Source organism: Mchenga conophoros, linkage group LG5 (genome assembly GCF_057382185.1).
Source record: "Mchenga conophoros isolate Kocher_MC1m ecotype Shallow Benthic linkage group LG5, M_conophoros_male_GT1.1, whole genome shotgun sequence".
Lineage (NCBI taxonomy): Eukaryota > Metazoa > Chordata > Actinopteri > Cichliformes > Cichlidae > Mchenga > Mchenga conophoros.
Window position 1 is genome coordinate 30461129 of NC_140530.1, and position 18768 is coordinate 30479896.

At 42.6% G+C, this 18768-nt stretch overlaps 1 protein-coding gene across 3 annotated transcripts in view; it reads left to right on the top strand.

Moving 5' to 3' along the window:
- Nucleotides 1-18768, top strand: part of arhgef10la (Rho guanine nucleotide exchange factor (GEF) 10-like a) — a 117716-nt gene that overhangs the window by 44122 nt on the left and 54826 nt on the right. For all 3 annotated transcript variants that reach the window (XM_085274820.1, XM_085274823.1, XM_085274822.1), the window contains 4 exons: nt 52-197; nt 1107-1279; nt 4093-4208; nt 5542-5669. In XM_085274820.1, coding sequence (XP_085130946.1) covers nt 52-197; nt 1107-1279; nt 4093-4208; nt 5542-5669 — 563 coding nt within the window. The remainder of the gene's footprint in view (nt 1-51; nt 198-1106; nt 1280-4092; nt 4209-5541; nt 5670-18768) is intronic.

Here is an 18768-nt window from a genome sequence, read left to right on the forward strand (position 1 = left end):
TTTGTGATACTGTCTTCTGTGCCTCTGATCTGATTGCTGTGTCCCTTTTAGCAACTGAACTCGGAGCAGGGGTCACTCGTCCTTTGTGAGACGCTTATTGAGACTGTGTATGGTGAGCGGGGACAAGTCCTGAAGTCGAAGGAGAGAAAGGTCTTCCTCTTTGATGATGTACTCATCTGTGCCAACATAAATGTCAAGTAAGTCCCTCTTGTAGAGCAAATTGAGCTAAATGCCCTTGCATCCTAGAACACTTTGCTAATGCGTTCCTAATGTGTAGTTCTAGCATGAAGTTGTGTGCAAGTTGCGAAAAGACAGTGTGGTACGCTGCACGGTTAGAAGAAATTGCTATTAGGTGGCAAAAGGCTCTAATGTTGTGCCCTAGGTTTCGCAAAGATATTTTGGCAAACTGCATAGTAAAGAGAAATAGCTGCTAGGGGTTTTGAGCACTATCTGGAATTGCAGCAGCTTTATCAGCTTTAAACAAATGGTAGAATACCTAACTACAGCTTCAGGACTTCTAGATTACTGACATAAAACATTTTTTGGTTTCTGTCCAATTTATCTTATGTGACAGCACCACTGATCACATCTCTCTCGCTCACTCTCTTTCTGCATTTCTCTCACTCTTCCCTGTCCCGTTCTGTCTGTCCCTCTCTTTCTTGAGAGAAGTAAACAGGAAAGGGATTTTGTATATTTTGCAAAGCCCCTGTCAAAGATGTCGCTTAAAGCCTTCTTGTTCAGCCTTCAAAGCAATTATCACTCTTCGTCTCATTCAACTCGAGTGTCCCGAAGTTGACTTTGTCTGCCCTCCAGGAACTTGACAAACCGATCACAATGTTGATTGTCTGCGTGATTACAGGAATACATGAATAGCAATGAACTCCTCCTCACAGCCAGGGGTACAATTTTGGTGAGGAACATGGGTGATCATAAAAATTCTAATTCCCACTACCAACCACCTTTGTAACATTTCGCAGAGCATCTCGTTCCATCGAGTGTTTGGTGTAGTGCTTTTAGCGGGAGCATTTGGCTAGAGCGAGGTTTTCTCTTGAGTTGTTTTCCTTTTAATTACATCCCTCCTTTTTTTCTCTCTCCGTCTCTAACAGAGGGCCTCCAGATATCAGCAGCCTAGTCCCTGTTGGCCCCAAGTACACCATTAAGTGGAGCGCCCCCCTACTACAGGTGCAAGTAGTAGAAGTTGGGCAGGAGGGCTCTCAAAGCAAAGACACCTTGTTCCAGCAGAGTGGGGCTAAGAGGCCAAGTGGTACCTTCACGTCAGGTAAAAACAAGAATGCGAACACGCCAAACTGTCTTTTCTCATTTATTTTGTTAATCTCATCACTGGGACTGACTGTTAGCCCCAGCCCTTGCTTCCGACTCAGCAAGCCTAATCTGAAGCATCGCATGGAGGGGAGGAGATGTGTCCGCGCTGCTTGTCACTCTGATTGAGGATGTGTTTGTGAGGAGGATAGTGATGATGGTCACTTGTTCTCATCTGCCTGGGGTGTTTTATCTTGGAGAGCGATGTGGGGCTAGTGAGCCCCCTGCTGCATCATCCTCGCAGTCTCATTTCACTCTCTGATAGACCACAAACACATCTAGAGTGGAGTCATCAATCTGCAGAGATTATTCCCTCCCTTTCCAGGCCCAATTAGAGAGCCAGTAGCTGTAGATAGGAATCTGTGGTTGAAACACTAGTTCTCCCACCACCCCTCACAAAACTCTGGTGTATACAGAGCTTGACGAGATCCCTGATAAATGTGCCATGGGAAAAGGGAGATACAAAGCCTTATCAGGATGTAATGCTACACACTTTTTAAAGTTGCAGCTCCATGACTTAAATATTAATGGCGCCTTCTTCAGAGCTCTCCGTGTCACGCTCGGTGAGCTGCTAGTGTTTTGAGAGTTGGTTTAGATTCTCAGAGGATTTAGTTTTTGCAGTTGTTCAGGTAGTCTGTGGTTGTATACTCACTACATTGCTGCAAGGTTTTGGGATCGTTTAGGGTTAGCTCTCACCCACCTGTCTGTCTTCCTTACCTGTGTACAACTCTGCAAATGTTATGCCCCTGAGAGGTGCTGGATACTGATTCTAACATTCTCTGTTCTCTTTTTTTGCCATTTCAACACAGTGTGGTAATCATAATCATGTCTATCCAGAAACCTCTCTGAACATCTGGGGGCTGTTTCCCAAATTTTCATTCTGACTGGCTGTCCCATCTATTTAGAGTCCCCTGTGATGTCATTCAGGTTTCGGGTGTCTAGTCTAAATCCTTCTCTCGCTCAGCATGGCTCAAAATGGAGTCATTTTTCATCTTCTGCAGGCCCCAGTACCCTTCTTTATTGAAGAAAGCTGGCCTTCAGGGACATGCAGGCCAGTCTTTTTTTACTCTACCCAATGAATCTGCCTGTGTCTCTATCGTGTTGTCTCTCTACTTCTTTTTACTAATACACAGAAGACCTGACAACGTTTATGGGTTGTTTTTTTTATTTCCTGAAAAGCCAATTGTGCCATTTGTTTACTCTCATGCTGTCTTACCTCGTTTTGCCCTTTTTATTGCTGCTTCCCTTTTGATCCACTCCCAGAAAAGCTATTTTTTTGTCAGAAGTGTAACAGCGGGCTTTGGCTGGGAGTCAGACAAGGATTTTGGTGCAGGTGTGAATCTGCATTGTCTCTAAAGCTACCAGCTAACATTACCGGTACAGCAGCTGAGTGCAAGGATGGACCCCTCTGGGCTCAAGCCTTCCACACCAGTGAGTTATATGCCTGGCGGCTCGTGTGGATAGCCGTGTCTGAGTGTATAAACCATATCGTGCCTCACCAACTGGATTACGCTGGATTACAACTCAGCACATTCACCTCTCTGGCCATAGCCAACAGCAAGCCCGCGAGGACTCGACAAACCTGCACAGGGTTCCCGGCAGTCTCCTCGGGGAGAAAAGAAAAACGTTGTTCTTGCGGCTCGCAGCCCACCTCTTTGTATTCAGATGTCTCACCTATTGATTTCCTTCCACAGATGACAGATGTCACTGTCTCTCTGTGTCAAAGATCCATTAAACCCCAAAAGCTGCAATGGAGCTTTTTAGATGAACAATACCAGGCTATCTCTCTCTGTCTCTCTCCCTTCCCTATTTTGGCTATACCCTAATTTCACGTATGCACGTGAATACACAGAAAGCTGCAGGTCCCATTGGACATGCATGCCTCACCAAGCCTGCCCACCAGCTCTGCTCTTCTGCTACTTTATTGTGTGGTAGTGATGACAGTGCAGGACAGCTCTGGAGCAAAAGCTACCTGCAGAATTTAATTAGGTGGTTCTCATAGTGCCTGCTGCTTGGGAGATGTGGGCCAGGGGAGCTAGGACTGAGGATGGCAGACAGGAGGAGACGCAACTATTGATTCCTGGCAGTAGGAGAGGGAGACTTTGAAGGAAGCGGAGCTCAAATCGATGCTGAATTTTGCGTCTAATGAGACACCTGCATTCCTTTTGGCCAGTAAAAGGGCATCATGGCTCCAAGTAACAGTTTCTCCATCTAATTTTTTTTTTTACTCATAAATTCACTCTCTGTAGTTCAACAAATAATTAAGATCGATCCATCTGCACATCGAAGCTCTTTTATTAGTGCCACTGGAGTTTCAACAAAAGCAACTTTTCTTTCAGCACTTCCATGAGTTCTAAGGAACAACGTCACCATGTTCTTTACAGTTTTTGAACACTGTGACCTTGAAGCTTTTGCTTAAATATATAAAATTCTTTTAAAACCTAATCTGGCCAGTTGGTCCATAAACTGAGTACATTTATAATATAAACTGAAGTGGGATTGAATCAATTTATTTTTTATCACTCAATTAACGAGTGATACCGGTACCGGTCCGAGGCCCGGAGGTTGGGGACTGCTGCTGTAAACTGTCCACTTGTTACAGCTTCTCAAACCTGAAAAGTCTCTTCATTATTATCCACATTTATTTTTGTAACAGTAACATATGTAATATATTCCCTCATTACTAGCAGTTGTTGAACAACGTCTTATTCTTTAAATAACAGTAGAGGTGGTCATTTCATAAACTCTCCAACTTTGTGTGTTGTCTCTTAGGTAGAGCAATCCTAGGCCCTCCACGGCTTTACCAGGAGCTACAAGAGCTACAACATGACCTTTCTGTTGTGGAAGAGGTCACTCTGCTCGTGGGTACATTGGAAGGGACATATCAGGTACTTGTCTCTTTATGCGACTTTTGCTGTTCCCGGAGTGTCTCACAGGGAAGTGTGTATCCCAGAACATTTGTAGTACAGCAAAATTAGCTGAAAGACAAGGCACTGGACATTGGCTTTGTCAGTCCAGCTGACTCTACGGGCCAAACCACAAAAGTCACAGTGTGTCGTTTGTCATATGGCTGCAAAGGCTAAATCTCTCAGAGTTTGCTTAGAGAACTTAATTGTCAACTATAGAAAAAGAAGAAAAAAATTTGCACTGACCTTGAGGCATGCTGTTCTCCTCTCAGAAACCGCTTTCAGCATCACAAATTATTCATAAATGCGTTATCTCAAGGCATGGAATGGAAATGGTTGAAGTATGGAATGTGTTCTGTAAACTGACAATACCTTCTAAGCCTTGAGAACACACTGAAGATTCACAGAGGTAGCAAAGACAACAATGAAGTATGCTCAGTTAAATTAAATCTCTGAACTCAGTGTAAACTCAGTGATCACATTTGGATAGTGAAAAGACCGTTTGGAGAGTCTGTTTCTGTTCCTGTAAAAGATATTGCAAAAGGCTTCAAGATGTTTTAAGTATGAACAATGAGATGTATAATATGCTTCTCGGATCACTGGTTTCAAATTCGTCTAATTATCAATAGTAGCACAACTGTGAGAATGAGATGCACCTCTCATATATTAAAGGAGTGTAAGATTTGTTATGTTGCAAAAGAAGCTGTCAGTACCCCTCCTGCAGAGTTTAAATCAGGGCACAGTAGTGCAGCACTGTCACATTAACAGTGCCATACACTGCATACAGTAACACCTCCGGGGAGGTATACTCCAGCAATCACCAAAGAACCTCTCAGGCTAATGGTGGCACCTTTGCCTCCCTGCACTTAATGAGCATAATGTCCTCAGGAAGAGTGATATTCGCCTTGCACTAAATGACATTCACTTTCCACAGAGTTCTAATATTGTCCGCTGAACAAATAGACAGAATATCTCTGCACAGCTCATTGACTTCAGAAAATTGATTTGATTCTGTTTGACTTGAGGGTCTATGTTTTACTGTAAAATGGATACTGGTACTGAAGTCAATTCAGAATTTCGCTTGATAAGATAAAAATGCTTGTTTAATATGTTATTTGAAGCACATTGCCTCAAATCACCTACTGCAGTTTTTTTTTTCTCAAATGGATGTGTGGCAGTTTCTCAGTTTGTGTGCAACAGTATCAAGTACATCTATAGTATACACCTGTGCTCGGTGCACTTGGGTCTGTGCTAGATGACCTAGTGTACGCTAGAACTGAGAAACAATTTTTAACTGTGTGTTTTTCTGTCAAAGAACCTCAACACCACTGTGGCCCAGGACTGGTGTCTGGCTCTGCAGAGGCTTATCCGCATCAAAGAAGAACAGATCCAGAGTGCTAACAAATGTCGCTTACGCCTGCAGGTGCCTGGCAGGCCAGACAAGTGAGTAGTATTTCACATACAAATGTGGATCCAAGTAAAATGTACTGTTTAAGTGTATATGACATGAAGAGTAAAAACAAAACAAAACACCATTAACAGTAGTTCAAAAGTGTTTTTTGGTAAATGGTTTAAATGTTCAAATGATGAAATTACCAAACACTGACACAACCTGGCAGTCACATAAACCACTAAACGATAACACCCAGTGATGAGCGTTTTATAACCAATGAGTATATTAATTAGTTATTATATTACTGTGCATGTTCTATCACCGTGGAGAATTAGGCTTATGCTCGGCTAGAATCCATGCTCCCTATGCTTTGCAACATTTTTACTTTTCCATGCCAAGCAGCCGCCGAGGCTGATAGATGAAGCCCATGCGCAACGCAAAAAAACTGCAGTTCCTCAATTGGACACTTGAGCTTGAGTCATTTAAAAATTCCAACATTTTAGTAGAAATAAACATGTTTAAAATCTAATTGAAAAGATGTTTTTGGTCTTTATGATTTACTTATTTTTTTATATAACTGGCATACAACATATATTTCAACCATTTAAATTATATAAACCAAATAAGTTGTGACTTATTTGGTTTTTGGCACTTGGTGAGTGCTATTTTGTCTCTGTTGTGAGAGTGAGAAAAGTGGTGCTTAAAAACACAAAAATCTACAACCACAATTTAAAAAAAATGTTGGAACGTTGTGTAACTTGCAAATCAATACAGAATGTAATAAGTTACAGATATTGTGTTTTAAACTGACAAAAATCTAAAAGATAAAAAATGGCAGAAAAATTCAAAAAACGTTCCAGAAACATCTGGAAACTGAGGAGACCAGTTGCTTGATTTGTGGGAGAATAATGTTGTCCCCTTATTGTCGGATATAGGATTCTAGCTGCTCCTTGGTTTTCTTTGCTCTTTGTTTTTTTTCTGTTCCGTGTTATCAAATGTTTTTATTTGTCAAAGTCTGGACTGCAGAAAGGTCAGTTCAGGACTCAGACTCTTTCATTCCTAAGCCTTGTTGTTGTAATAGGTGTAGTATGCGGGACAGTATTGTCTTACTGAAATATTCAAGGTTGGTCTAAAAACTCTATATATACACCTTTCTGTATTAATGGTGCCATTTCCGTATGCACAAGTCCATACAGTCAGGATTTGTTATTTTGCTCTGATAACAAGCTGGGTGGTCTTTCTTCTCTTTAGTCTGAAGAACATGGCTTACATTTTTTCAAAAAAAGAATTTACAGTTTTCCGTTTTCCACTTTGCCTCTTTCAATTTAAACAAGTCTTGGCTCAGAGAAGACAGCAGCGTTTCTGGATCACGGTCACATATGGCTTCTTCTTTGCATGGTATAGCTTTACCTTACATGTGTGGATGGCATTGCAATCTGTGTTTACAGACGCTGATTTCTGGAAATGAGTCCATGCAGTGATTGACACGACAAAGTCAAGTCTATTTTAATGCAGTGCTGTCCAAGGGCCCAAAGGTTATGAGCATCCAGTACTGAGTTTTGACCTTGTCCCTTGCACACAGAGATTTCTCCAGTCACTCTCCATTTTGTGTTGATATTATGTATTATTATGATGATAAGAAATTCAAAGTCTTTGCACTGGGAAATTTTATTCTGACAGGGCAGTTTTTTGCAGAATGGTAAACCTCTTTGAGGCTCTTTTTTTATACCCAGTCACATTGCTGACCTGTTGCCAATTAGCTTAATTAGTTGCAAAATGTTCCTCCAGCTGTTTCTTTTTAGTACCATTTACTTTTCCAGCCTTTTGCTCACAACTTTTTAGAGTTGTGTTACAGCCATTCCATTCCATTACTAGCATAAGCTGATTACTGCTCTAGGGCTTTTCTAATGGCTGTCCACAAACCGGTCGCTGATTTCACAGTGGGTACATCCATCTTTTATATACAGTCAGTTACAGTTCCAGCTGGCAAAAGCTGTGGCTGGAAGCTTTCTGTTTTTGGGTACATTTGTGCATATGTTGATACATCTCACAACATTTCTTAAGTGCCTTGAGGAAACATTTACAGCTTTGGCACAAAAATTCACTTGGACTCATTTGATTAGATTTTAGAATTCAGAGGTTAATCTCCTGTTTCAAGAACACAGCATCTCAGGAACACTTGAATTCATTTATATTTGCAGCAAATGGTCACGAGTAAATGTTGAAACAAATGTTTTTGGCATTTATTTTTTTTAACATTGACTTTTTATTTATGGTATTTTTTTAAATGCCTAAATTCATATATTTTTATATTTGTTAATGTGACAGAGGCAGAAAATACTGGAAGAAAAATAGGAATGGGTAAAAGCAACAGGAATTGTGGTGACATACATGCTCTTAGAACCGTGGGCCAACAGGCACCTTGACCTTTTGCAAATCAGAGGTGGGAACAGTTTGTTCTGTCGTGACTGCGTAATTTTTTTTTTTTTTTTTTTTTTTTTTTTTTTGGCCTGTCCCGTTTGGCTCTTTTGCCATCAGAATTGTTGTCTAAAGGCAAAGAAAGATGCCCAACGGATTTACTTTACCAAACTGACCATCCCAGCCTTGCCGTAATGGTCCATTTGATTCACCTTTTATTGTTTATTTTATTTTCACTTACTGAATACGGGACAGACTTGACTGGGGGAAAGAAGGGGAGAAAGAAAGAGGGAAAGAGAAACAGCTGAGAAGAGGGACGGGGGAGAAGGGCAAAAGACAAAAACCAACAGAACGGGCAGAGAAAAAAAATGCATATATCAATCACCTGGATCACCTGCTGAGAAAGAAAAAAGAAAGCAAGCAGAAGAGAACAAGAGTAATAGAATAAACAACATCACAATGATATATGGGAATATGACAGTAAATACTAAATATTAAACATTATTGTGCAGCACATAAGATCAACAGAACACAGTGTGCTTTGAGGTAGGAGCCAAAAAGGGTGTAGTTTGTGGGTGTGATCACCCGTGTGTACACCTGTGAGCATGGACGCGCTTGTTTTTTGTTTTTTTAAAAGGTTCCTTCATGTAATAATCTGCTAGAGGGTGTGGGGGGGCCACAGCCCCGTCCTCCAGGGCGTGAAGCAGGTGTGGAGGAGATCAAAACTCCAGACATCCAGAGGCCCCCAGAACACAAGAGACCAAGGAAGACCAACAGAGGGGCAGCTGCGCCACTGTCCCGGAAAGAGCTGAGGAGAGTCCCAGATGAGGGCTCACTCAGCAGCCGCGGAGCAGAAGCCAGGGGGAGTTGCAGTGACGCGCCTGTGAGCTCCACCGGCAGCCAGCTGCGCCTGAGTGACCGAGCCCCAGGCCGAGAGGCCGGGGGCACCCCACCTCCGAAGTGGCCCGAGCGAGCCCCAGGCTCCAGGCCCCGATAAGCGGCCGCCAAGGAGTGAGCCGGTGTGTACCTGGACGCCCATCCCCGGACACAAAGAACCACCAACGCACCGATGTCTGAGGGGGTCCGCCACTGGCAGGGGAAGTGGTGGTAGGGGGAGATAGGCCTCCATACCTTGGAGGGCCTGAGATGTCCCCAGAGAGGTGGCGCCTGACACCCAACCTGACATATAGACACAGACATACAGGCACACACAGATACAAACATCCATTCCCTCATGCTCTCATATGCACTTACTCCACACTCAACCAACGTGGAGACAGACATAAAGAGACGTTGTACACACGATCACACTCCCCAAGCGTACTCTACAAACCGGGTCTAGGTGCCCCCACCCCTGGAGGGGGGAACTGCACCCAGACCCAGGTGGTGTTTCCCTTTTCCCTGCGGTGGGGGGAGGCAGACCGCCCCGACTCCGCAGCAGCAGGAAGGCTCCACACTCCAGACCGCAGTCGGACGGCCAACTCCTCCTCCTAGTCCTAGCCCCCCCGGTCCAGCAGGTCGCAGAGAACGGGGGTGAGAGAAGACTCCAAACCTCTCTCCACCCGCTCATTGTAATGTTGATGCATGTGTGTTCTAAGGTGCAATTAAAACCCAGGAGGGCTTGGAGCTACCTGCCAGAGAGCAGCAGGTAAGCGCATGGACCCTCCTGCTAGCCCTCAATGTCTACGTGTATTTAAAATTGAGAGGTGGGCAACGATGCCAGGGGTGGGGTGTACACCCTGATGGTACTTTGGACTCCGTGTATCGTGCCCACCCCCAAGATCCTATATGTATGTGTAATGAGAGTGTGAGTAATGTGAATGTCTAAGTTGTGGGATAAAATTGAGGCAGAGGCAGCCAGAAGGGGACAGAGGGGGGGGGGGGGTAGCCTCCTCTGCACCCTGGTGACATACCCCTACTCCAAGGCCCTGCATGTGTGGGTGGTTGTGGTGGAGCGGGAGGGGGGAGGCAGCTGGAGATGGGGAGGGAAGGAAGGGAGGGGCAAGTGACCCCTCCCTGGGGCCAGCTCCCCCGCTGACCCCAGTAGGCACCCCCATACTCCGCGACCCGCCAGGGAAAGGGGGCCCAGGCCCATCCAGACCGGGCCCAGTGCAGTAGCGCCGCCCGGCCCCACAGAGCCCGGGACAGTCCACCCAACCCCACCACAGAGAAAACTGCACCCACCCCACCATCCACTCATCTTCCAGACTACATAAGACAATAAACACCCAGGCTGAGATCTTCCTCCACCTCTCCTGTATCTCCCCCTCCTGCAGAGGGAGCTCCTGAGGAGAGGAAAGCTCCTGCAAGATGTGACAATCTCCCCCACCAGTTGAAGAGCCCCCCAGGTGGCTCGACTGCGTAATTACCCAACTCAAATAATTCATTTTATTCAGTGCTTGGATTGAATAATGAATTGTCTCCACAAAATTTTCTTTTTCGAGCGTATAATGAGAAACGTTTTTTGCTTTGGCCTTTACTTAACTCTCGGCCCCTAATGTGTAATTTTGATGAATTGCCCGGTAATATCTTTCTACATTTACGGTGTGTTTATAGTGTCTTGAAATGCAAGATATTCGGTCCTATAATTGGATTTCCTAATATAAATGTTGTAGTCTTATAGTTCTTTTATTTAGTTTTATTAAGTCACAGAAAATTTGTAAAATGCAATACTATGAACTTTCAGGCATGTTTTCTTCAATAGTCCAAAAACAAAAAAACATTTGATTTTTTTTATTGTCTTAGGTTAAAATACAAAGCTGCATACAATGCACAGAAGGTTACCTTGCACAGAAGTGCTAGTGTTACATGTTGAGGTGCATCCTGGTGGGTGGATTGACTAATGAATGACTGAACACCTACTTAGAGACCAACAAAGACGGCAAGGAGAGAGCATATGAGTAGCTTAGAGTGCTGGAACAAGAACTGGAAAATAGCAAATAATGGCAGATTATAATGGATTCCATTTCGTGGCTTCTGCTGGGAATAGGATAAGAAAGAGGCAAGGGAAGACAAAAAGAGAAAGATTGCGATAAAGAAGCCAGAGCCCTGCTGAGACATACTAAGCAGGGGGAGGAGAGGAAGAAAGAAAGAGTGAGAGTGATGAGCGACCTCCCCCATGAAAGATTTGGCTTGGTGCCGGCAGGGCAGCGGCAGTCAGAAGAGTGGGCCTAATGCTTCAGAGCCAGAGAGAATCTAACTGTGCCAAACCAAGCTAAAGTGACAGCTTGAGCAGCGGAGCTGTGCAGATCACTTCTCCCACATCTCCTAGCTTCCTCATCGGCTGTCACACCAGGCCTGCAGGGCCAATCTGCTTACTCAGATGTTTGGTGGAGCCAGATGCCACGCTTACAAGAGAGTCCCCGAATTCCCCTTTAAGGGGTACCCTATTTGCTGAGTTCCTGTGATAATGTCATTAGCAACTGAACTGACAAGGAGATTCCCCACCCCGACATATGTCCAAGCTGTATATTTGTACTTAAAAATTCAATACTGTAGAGCAAGACTCGTGTTGAAATCATACTTGGAGTTTTTGTGGTGACGTAAAAGATAACAATGTCAGCTGAAAGAGAGAACTCTCCTGTAGGGAAAAAGAGCCAATTCTGGTTGTGTGATAGCAATCTAATTCGGGCTGGGCCTCAGTGCTGGGTGGCTGGACCGGCAGTGAGCCTCGGGGCTGGGGTGACAGGTGGCACAGCGGGTACCCGAGCTATTCTGACACTACCCAGGGTGCAATAGCAGCAGATTGTAGGGGAGAGCAGTGGACAGACTGGCTCTATTTCTCTCAAACACACATGCGCACACACACGCGCACACATTGTTTTTTTCCTGACTGTCCTTTTTTGTTTTGTGACTAATATGGTTCACAATTTCTGGTTCACAGTCTGTGTTTCTTAGAAATGCGCACACACACACACACACACACACACACGCACACGCACACGCACACACACGCACACTCACACACACACACACAGCTCCTTCCTAACTGTCTTTTTTCCATTTTGTGACTAGTATGATTCATAAGCATCACACTGCTTCCAGCACCTGTATGTTACATGTATTCACATATACTTCCCACTGACAAATGCAACTGCAAAAAGAGCAAGCATGTATTTCACACGATGAGGCACACACATTATGGGGCAGAAACATAGATACACACTCTCGCACGCAGAGCTAAGCCTTTGCTCTGCTGGTGAGAGAGTGGGACCGCAGCAGGGACCCCCTGTACTGAGTTGGTCCCCTCCTGTCTGGCCGCAGGCGACTCTCTGCAGTCAGGCAGCACATCACAGCCTCCACACTGCAAACAGACGAGTACGTGGAGAGAATCCCGACTGCTGCCTCAAAGGCACCAGCCTACGTGTGACAGCAGTTCATTAACATCCTCTTTTACTGCGTCTGCAGGAGCAACCACAGGCATAGATTCATGGACCATACTGGCAAGCGATAGATACAGAGTTCAAATTTCATAGTTTAACCAAATGTGTTTGTTGCTTCATCCACTTACACCACCAGAACAGCATACACAAAAGAGCAGTAGCAGAGAAACATTTTTTTCTTCCTTTTTTTATTTAACGGAAGCTTTTATGTGCCGAATGCCTGCAAGGCAGGTGGCAATACTTCAGCTCGCAGTCAGATGACTGATTTCTAGTGCATTCTGACTGAAAGTCTTATCTTTGCATCTGGACAACAGAGGTTTTTCTTTGATTGTTCCACGTGTCTAACAAGAAACATACAGAAGGCATGACTTGATATTAGTACCGGAAGCCCTAGTTTCAGGAAAAGGTTTCTTACTTGGACTACTTTTTTAGCTTTAGATTAAAGTTATTCATGCTTTGTCCAACTCTCAGATGTTGTCTGTCACACAAATAAAAGGGGACTAAAATAGAATTGAACTTTACATTACTCTTTTAGTAGAAATTGATAATTAACGACAAGCAAATCTGCCGCTTGAACAGGCAGCAAACTAACTGAATTGTTTGCAGGGAAGGGCAGCGGAGTAACTAAATAACAGGATGACTCTTTTAATTAAGCACAGCTGGACTGAAGAGAAGGGATCTTGTGTCGGCACTTCTGTGATTTAGTTACCATTTAGTTATCTGGAACAATGAGACATATATATACTGAGGTTGGCAGGTGAGGCAAATCATCAGGCTGATGAGTAAAAGCACACAACAGAGTGAGGATCCTGGCCACCGGCCTAAGTACTGGAAAGCATCCAGGGCAGCGGGAGACACTTGTCCCAAATTTCTGAAGATGGCAGTGTTAGTATAACATCTGTAACATACATGTGAATACATACTTATGTGAAAGGCACTCCACCTTTGCACCTACCTGCGCTGTTCTTCTATTTATAGCCACTTTTATCCAGGGACAGGTTGCTCTTTTGTTTCTTTTTCTCCCTTCTTATTCCCACATGTACAGTACCCACATTCGCACAAGTATGTGGCAAAGAATAACCACCGTTCTCTACTATGTGCTGGTTATCGTTTGTAGTGAGGCTGGAGCTGAGGGGCACCTAAGACACGTTTTCCATGGTCAGCTTTAAGTGGAAACATTTTACTCACTGCTCGAGCAGTCAGGGCTGCTGGAGGAGTATGCTCTCATTAACTGAAGAGGTATCTTATATTATCTGAACCTGTTTCCACAAGAACATATTCATAAATAGCTTTTTGTTATGTATTGATTTTTTTTTGTATAAATGCTTCTAACCTTTACACCATGAATTTTAATTACTAGATACCACTCAATTTAGATGTCAAATGTTGCTCTAAACCTTTATTTATATCTCCAGCGCCTGACAGTAACATCAATGAGATAGTGGACGGCCCACTCAGCTGTCTGTTCTCCCCTTCATAGTTATAAAGATATGATTCTTGTGAGTTAACATTAACTTTTCATAATGCAAAGAAAAATAACTTGTACTAACAACAACTCTGCCAAGCTCACAGAAATCTTTAAATGAATAATTCCATATAGCTAGAGAAAGTGGGGGAAAAAACCCACTTCACATCAAACACTGCTTATTTTAAATGTAGCCTTAAGCTGTGGAATAAATCATATAATAAGGTCACCTCACCCTGTTAACTACTTTAACTGTAAACACCGAGGCAACCAATTAAGATGAAATTAAATTAATTTTAACCATGTCCTCTAAGTATAATTCTTTTGTGTAGCAGAGAGATTTCCACTACAAGGATTGCAGGCTGACTTGAGACTTGTATTAATACCGACAAGCAGATATTTACTTGCGATCAACAGTATCGCAGATAAAACCACAGTGTATGCTGTCCGTGTCTGTTTTTATTGTGTCATCTGCAGGAGGGCTGTGCTGGTACTGGATTCACAAACATTTAAGTATCACGACTGCTGCTGTGGCGGTTTGAGCATTCATTCAGATTTTAGGCGCTCTGGAAGTTGCAACCTGCATCACCAAAAGCCAAACATGATTTTGCACATTATCATGAAACGCCTCTATAAATCAGATTCGATCCTGACGCACTTTAAGTGTATCTCTCCTGAAGTTCCATCAAGTCATACCAGAACTACATCTGAATGCTTCCCTTAGTTATCTCACTTTTTGCAGAACAAACTTTCTCTTTGATTCTCTGGAGGACGGGGTGAACTGAAGGATGGGTGCATGACAGGCTGCCACTCAGCACTCAATCCTACATCTGTCCCGTCCTTGTGCATTAGTATCACACGTGTGCTTCGGCACTGACCTGCTCCCATAAATCCATTGGGCGAGCGCCTCTCTCCGCTCCCTTGCCCCGCTTTGCCCTCTCTCTGTTTCCCTCCCCTTCCCTTTTCTCTCTTTACCTCTCAGCCTTTCTCATCTCGCCTCTGCCAGCATGCCCGAGTCTAGTTCTCCATTCTGGCAATGCACCACACCTGCACTGCGGCTGTCAATCAGAGGGCAGGAGGGAGGAATGGAGACTGCGCTCAGTTTAGCATGTTTGATGCCGTGTGGGCATGAAGTGTTACCTAAGGAATGTAGCCAAGAGAGTAGTTGTATTCTCATCACACCCTGTCTACCCTTCTGTCTTGGGCAAATTGCCTTTCCTATATTTAAGCAGCAAATTGTATGAATTACACCTCTTTGTGAAAGGTCCACTTTTTCAACATGTCAAGGAAGTTTGAGATCTTAGTTACTTTATTCTGTTCCTGTCTTCAATCTCTCTCTCTCACTATACGTGTGTGTCTCTCTCTGACGTTTTAATCCTTCCTCTATGAAATTAAAATTAATTTGTGGCGGGCAGTGGCAGGTATGACAGAAGCATAATATCCGACTACGCACTGCTCTCCACTCAATTGCCTTCTAATGATTCCTGAGTGTGAAATTGTCTTTCTTATGTGTGCCTGAGACCCTAGCCCCTCCCCACCCCTTTTTCTGCATTCCCTTGCACTTTTTTTTTCCTTTCATTGCCTCAGAATCACTGCAGAATAGCTGTACAGGTGACTGAAGGTAAAGCATTATTTTGGAAAGTTGCTTAGCGCTCTAAAAAGATGTCCCATCCTTGGCTAGACAATTTACTTGCACTTCCAATAAAGCCAGACACCACACCACCGTCTGTCTGTAGTTAGACACTGACTAACAATGAGTCATTGTTAACTCGGGGCAGTCTTTGCCAGTCTTGTTTTAGACTGCTAGGAATTGAGAGGTTATTGTATTTGACTGAAAAGAGAGTGAAAAATCAACACATGCATGACTAGTGGTCTCAAGCTGACAAAAAGCCTGACAAAAGGGGATGCTTGAAGAGACTAAGTGTTTAGACAGGCGTCTATTACAGGCGTCTATTACCTGAGTTTTGTGTTTCTAGCACTTTACACAACCTTTAAGTAATGGCATTCAAACAGAAAATCTACTTTAAAACATTTTGCTCTGGGAGAGACCTTGCATTTCACGACCCATTTTGATACCTGGTTTGGTAATCACTTGGAGTGTTTTCTATTGGGTGGGAAAACCCGCTTAAAGCTTTTACATAAGACACGCTCAGTGTCACAGGCATAGGTCTTGTTTCAGCACCAGGAAGGAACACATTAAGCTGAGAATCTTGTGGTGTCGAGACCTGTCGAGATTTCCTGCGTTCAGGTGAATTTTAATGCACCAAATTGTTTTTGTTTTTTTTATGTAACAACATTCAGGCACTAGCTAACAGTTTAATATAGACTGCAGTATAATGCAGTTAGACTATTGCTTTCAAACAATTACCCTCAACTTTTATCATTTACTGTTTACTGCTGAGTCAGCACACATGTGTTTGTGTGATCCCAGACGTTAGTGAAAGGTAAAATTTCTATCTGATATAGCACAATGGTGCTCAAGCGCATGGCAACCATGCATAGTATATAAAGCATTTGAGTGCTTTAAGCTCAAGCAGCCAGGAAGGCTCAGCCCATAACAATTTGACTGACGTTTATTTGTTCACCGCACATGTTTTTTTGTTTGCAACCCAGGACTACAGAGAAAAAGAAATTGACCAGAGGGGATAAAGGAGACACAACACCAGCTGGCTTTAAGGCTATTGACAGTGTTAACAGCTGGCAAATTTAGGGTGGTTGGCTGTGCGTTAGGGAGGAGTCAGTGCAAGTAAAATATTTTGTCTTCACTGCAGTTTGCATTGATAAAATTCAGATTGTTCTGAATTCAAATTGTAGTAACTCCTTTGTGCTATTTATCACGAATAATTTTCTGTTTTCTGTTGCTCACTTGTCAGTTTGTTTCCTAAATCTGAAAATATGCACATATTCAGAAAATATGGGAGAATGTTGAACATTTTCAGTTGTTGGTTACTGTCTGCACTGTTGTTTTAATTGTTTTGTTTTTTACTTTTTTGAATTTTTATCCAATTTAAAAGTTAGCATTTTTTCCCCTTTCATATCATACATATTTTAAACTCATGTAATTTTAAAAGGACTTTACGAAATAACCTTTCTAATTCTACGTGCTGCCTACCTTGAAGAAACAACCTGTAAATACATGTAGATACTGATAACCAATATTACCATAAAGCATTGGAGGCAAAATGCAAATTTGTATAAAGGCCATAAGCAAACTATATTAATGGGATATAAGGATGTAGGTCATTTTTCAGCTTTGTTTAACTTCAAGTTATGAGTTCATAATGGAACTACACATAAACAGAGTAGCTAGTGTTGTTCAGGGCATTTGTTTCCTCTGGTAAATTATTCCCTTTCCATTTATTCAACTTTTGAGCACCTTCATTAATTAATGACTAAGTTTGTCTTATGGTTTGCCAGCATATTGTGTATTTTGAGGATAAAGAAATGCCCAAATCACTCATTCCCTGTCTGCACTCCTTGTAAGAAATCTACTAATATCTTTGTCACATTAAGGCTAGAAAAGAGTTAAAAGAAACTTTTCTTGTCACTCTAATAGCAGAAAATGATTCTGCTATTAGAGTGACAAGAAAAGTTTCTTTTAAGTATGGTATTCATAAACTTGTCTTCCTTTTAGATTGAGAGATTAAAATCTTGTTTTTTTTTAAAGAAAAACTAAGAAAGCTGTTACATGCTGACTGAAATTATATTAATTTAAAATGAACATGTATTTCCAAATTTCTCAGTATGTCAAGTATAATAATCCTTCGTTCTACCAGTCATTTTGTTCCTCTATTCCTTTCACACACTATCTGGTCTCCCACTGTTTCTGAGTTTCTTTCAAAAGAGCCTGTGCTGGTTGTGCCATTGAAGCCCATGCATTAGTGGCATTTTGAACACTGGAGGCTACCTATAAGCGATTTAGTGGGACCACGCTGTGTGATCATCACAAGCCAAACTGAATGTTGACATACAGGCTGAAATTATAAAGCCCCAGCTTACTGGACTGAACTGCTGTAAAGCTACAAGCAGGCAAGCAGCTGTTATGACATAAAAAATCTTGTTGTATTAAACTTAAAGTCCCATGAAATGAAAAATTTCTTTTGGTGCTCTGTTGGTGCTGTTTCTCTGAGCGTATTGTTCTGCTTTCTGCTTTTATATAGAACATCTCGAGAATATGTCAAAAATGTGCTTTTGCTGTCTTTCGTGTGCCTTAAAGGTATCAGCCTTGTAGTGCATACAATGTATTAATAACGATAAATAAAAAGAGGTAAATCTAAAACAAGTTCACCAGCTTGTCACTTTAATTATGTGTTAAAGCAGACTTTTTGATTAGTTTAGTTCACAATTTAAACACATTTGAAACCCCTTTTTTTGGCATTTCTCAGCCAGTTATAAACTAATGCATGGCCGCAGTTTGTTTTGTTTGGTTAAGGTCATTGCTGCTTGGTAGCGCACAGAAAGGAGTGATTACATGCAACAGTTAGAGTGTGATTCCTCTGCTTTTAGAGCTCCATTGGTTGAATCCTCCCTGCTGTTTTGTTTTGGGGATCAAGAACGCCTTTGCATTTATATGTTTATTTAGTTGTTTTACTGCACCAGTAACACTGATGCAATTTTCAGCTCAGTGAAATGAGACCTGTTAAGCATGCTGTTTTTTCCCCTGTTTTCCTCATTCTGGTTTAAGCTTCATGCTTTCACATTAATGTGAATTTGAATTTGTAGCCTTCTGTTTTGATGTCACAGTGATGTCAGGTCTACTTTGTTGTATACCACTTAAAATGATCCCAACAACACAGACAAAATCCATCCATTCATTCTTTTATCTTTTTATCCAAGTCAGGGTTGCAGTGGGGCATGGAACATATCTACGCCTCCACAGCTTAA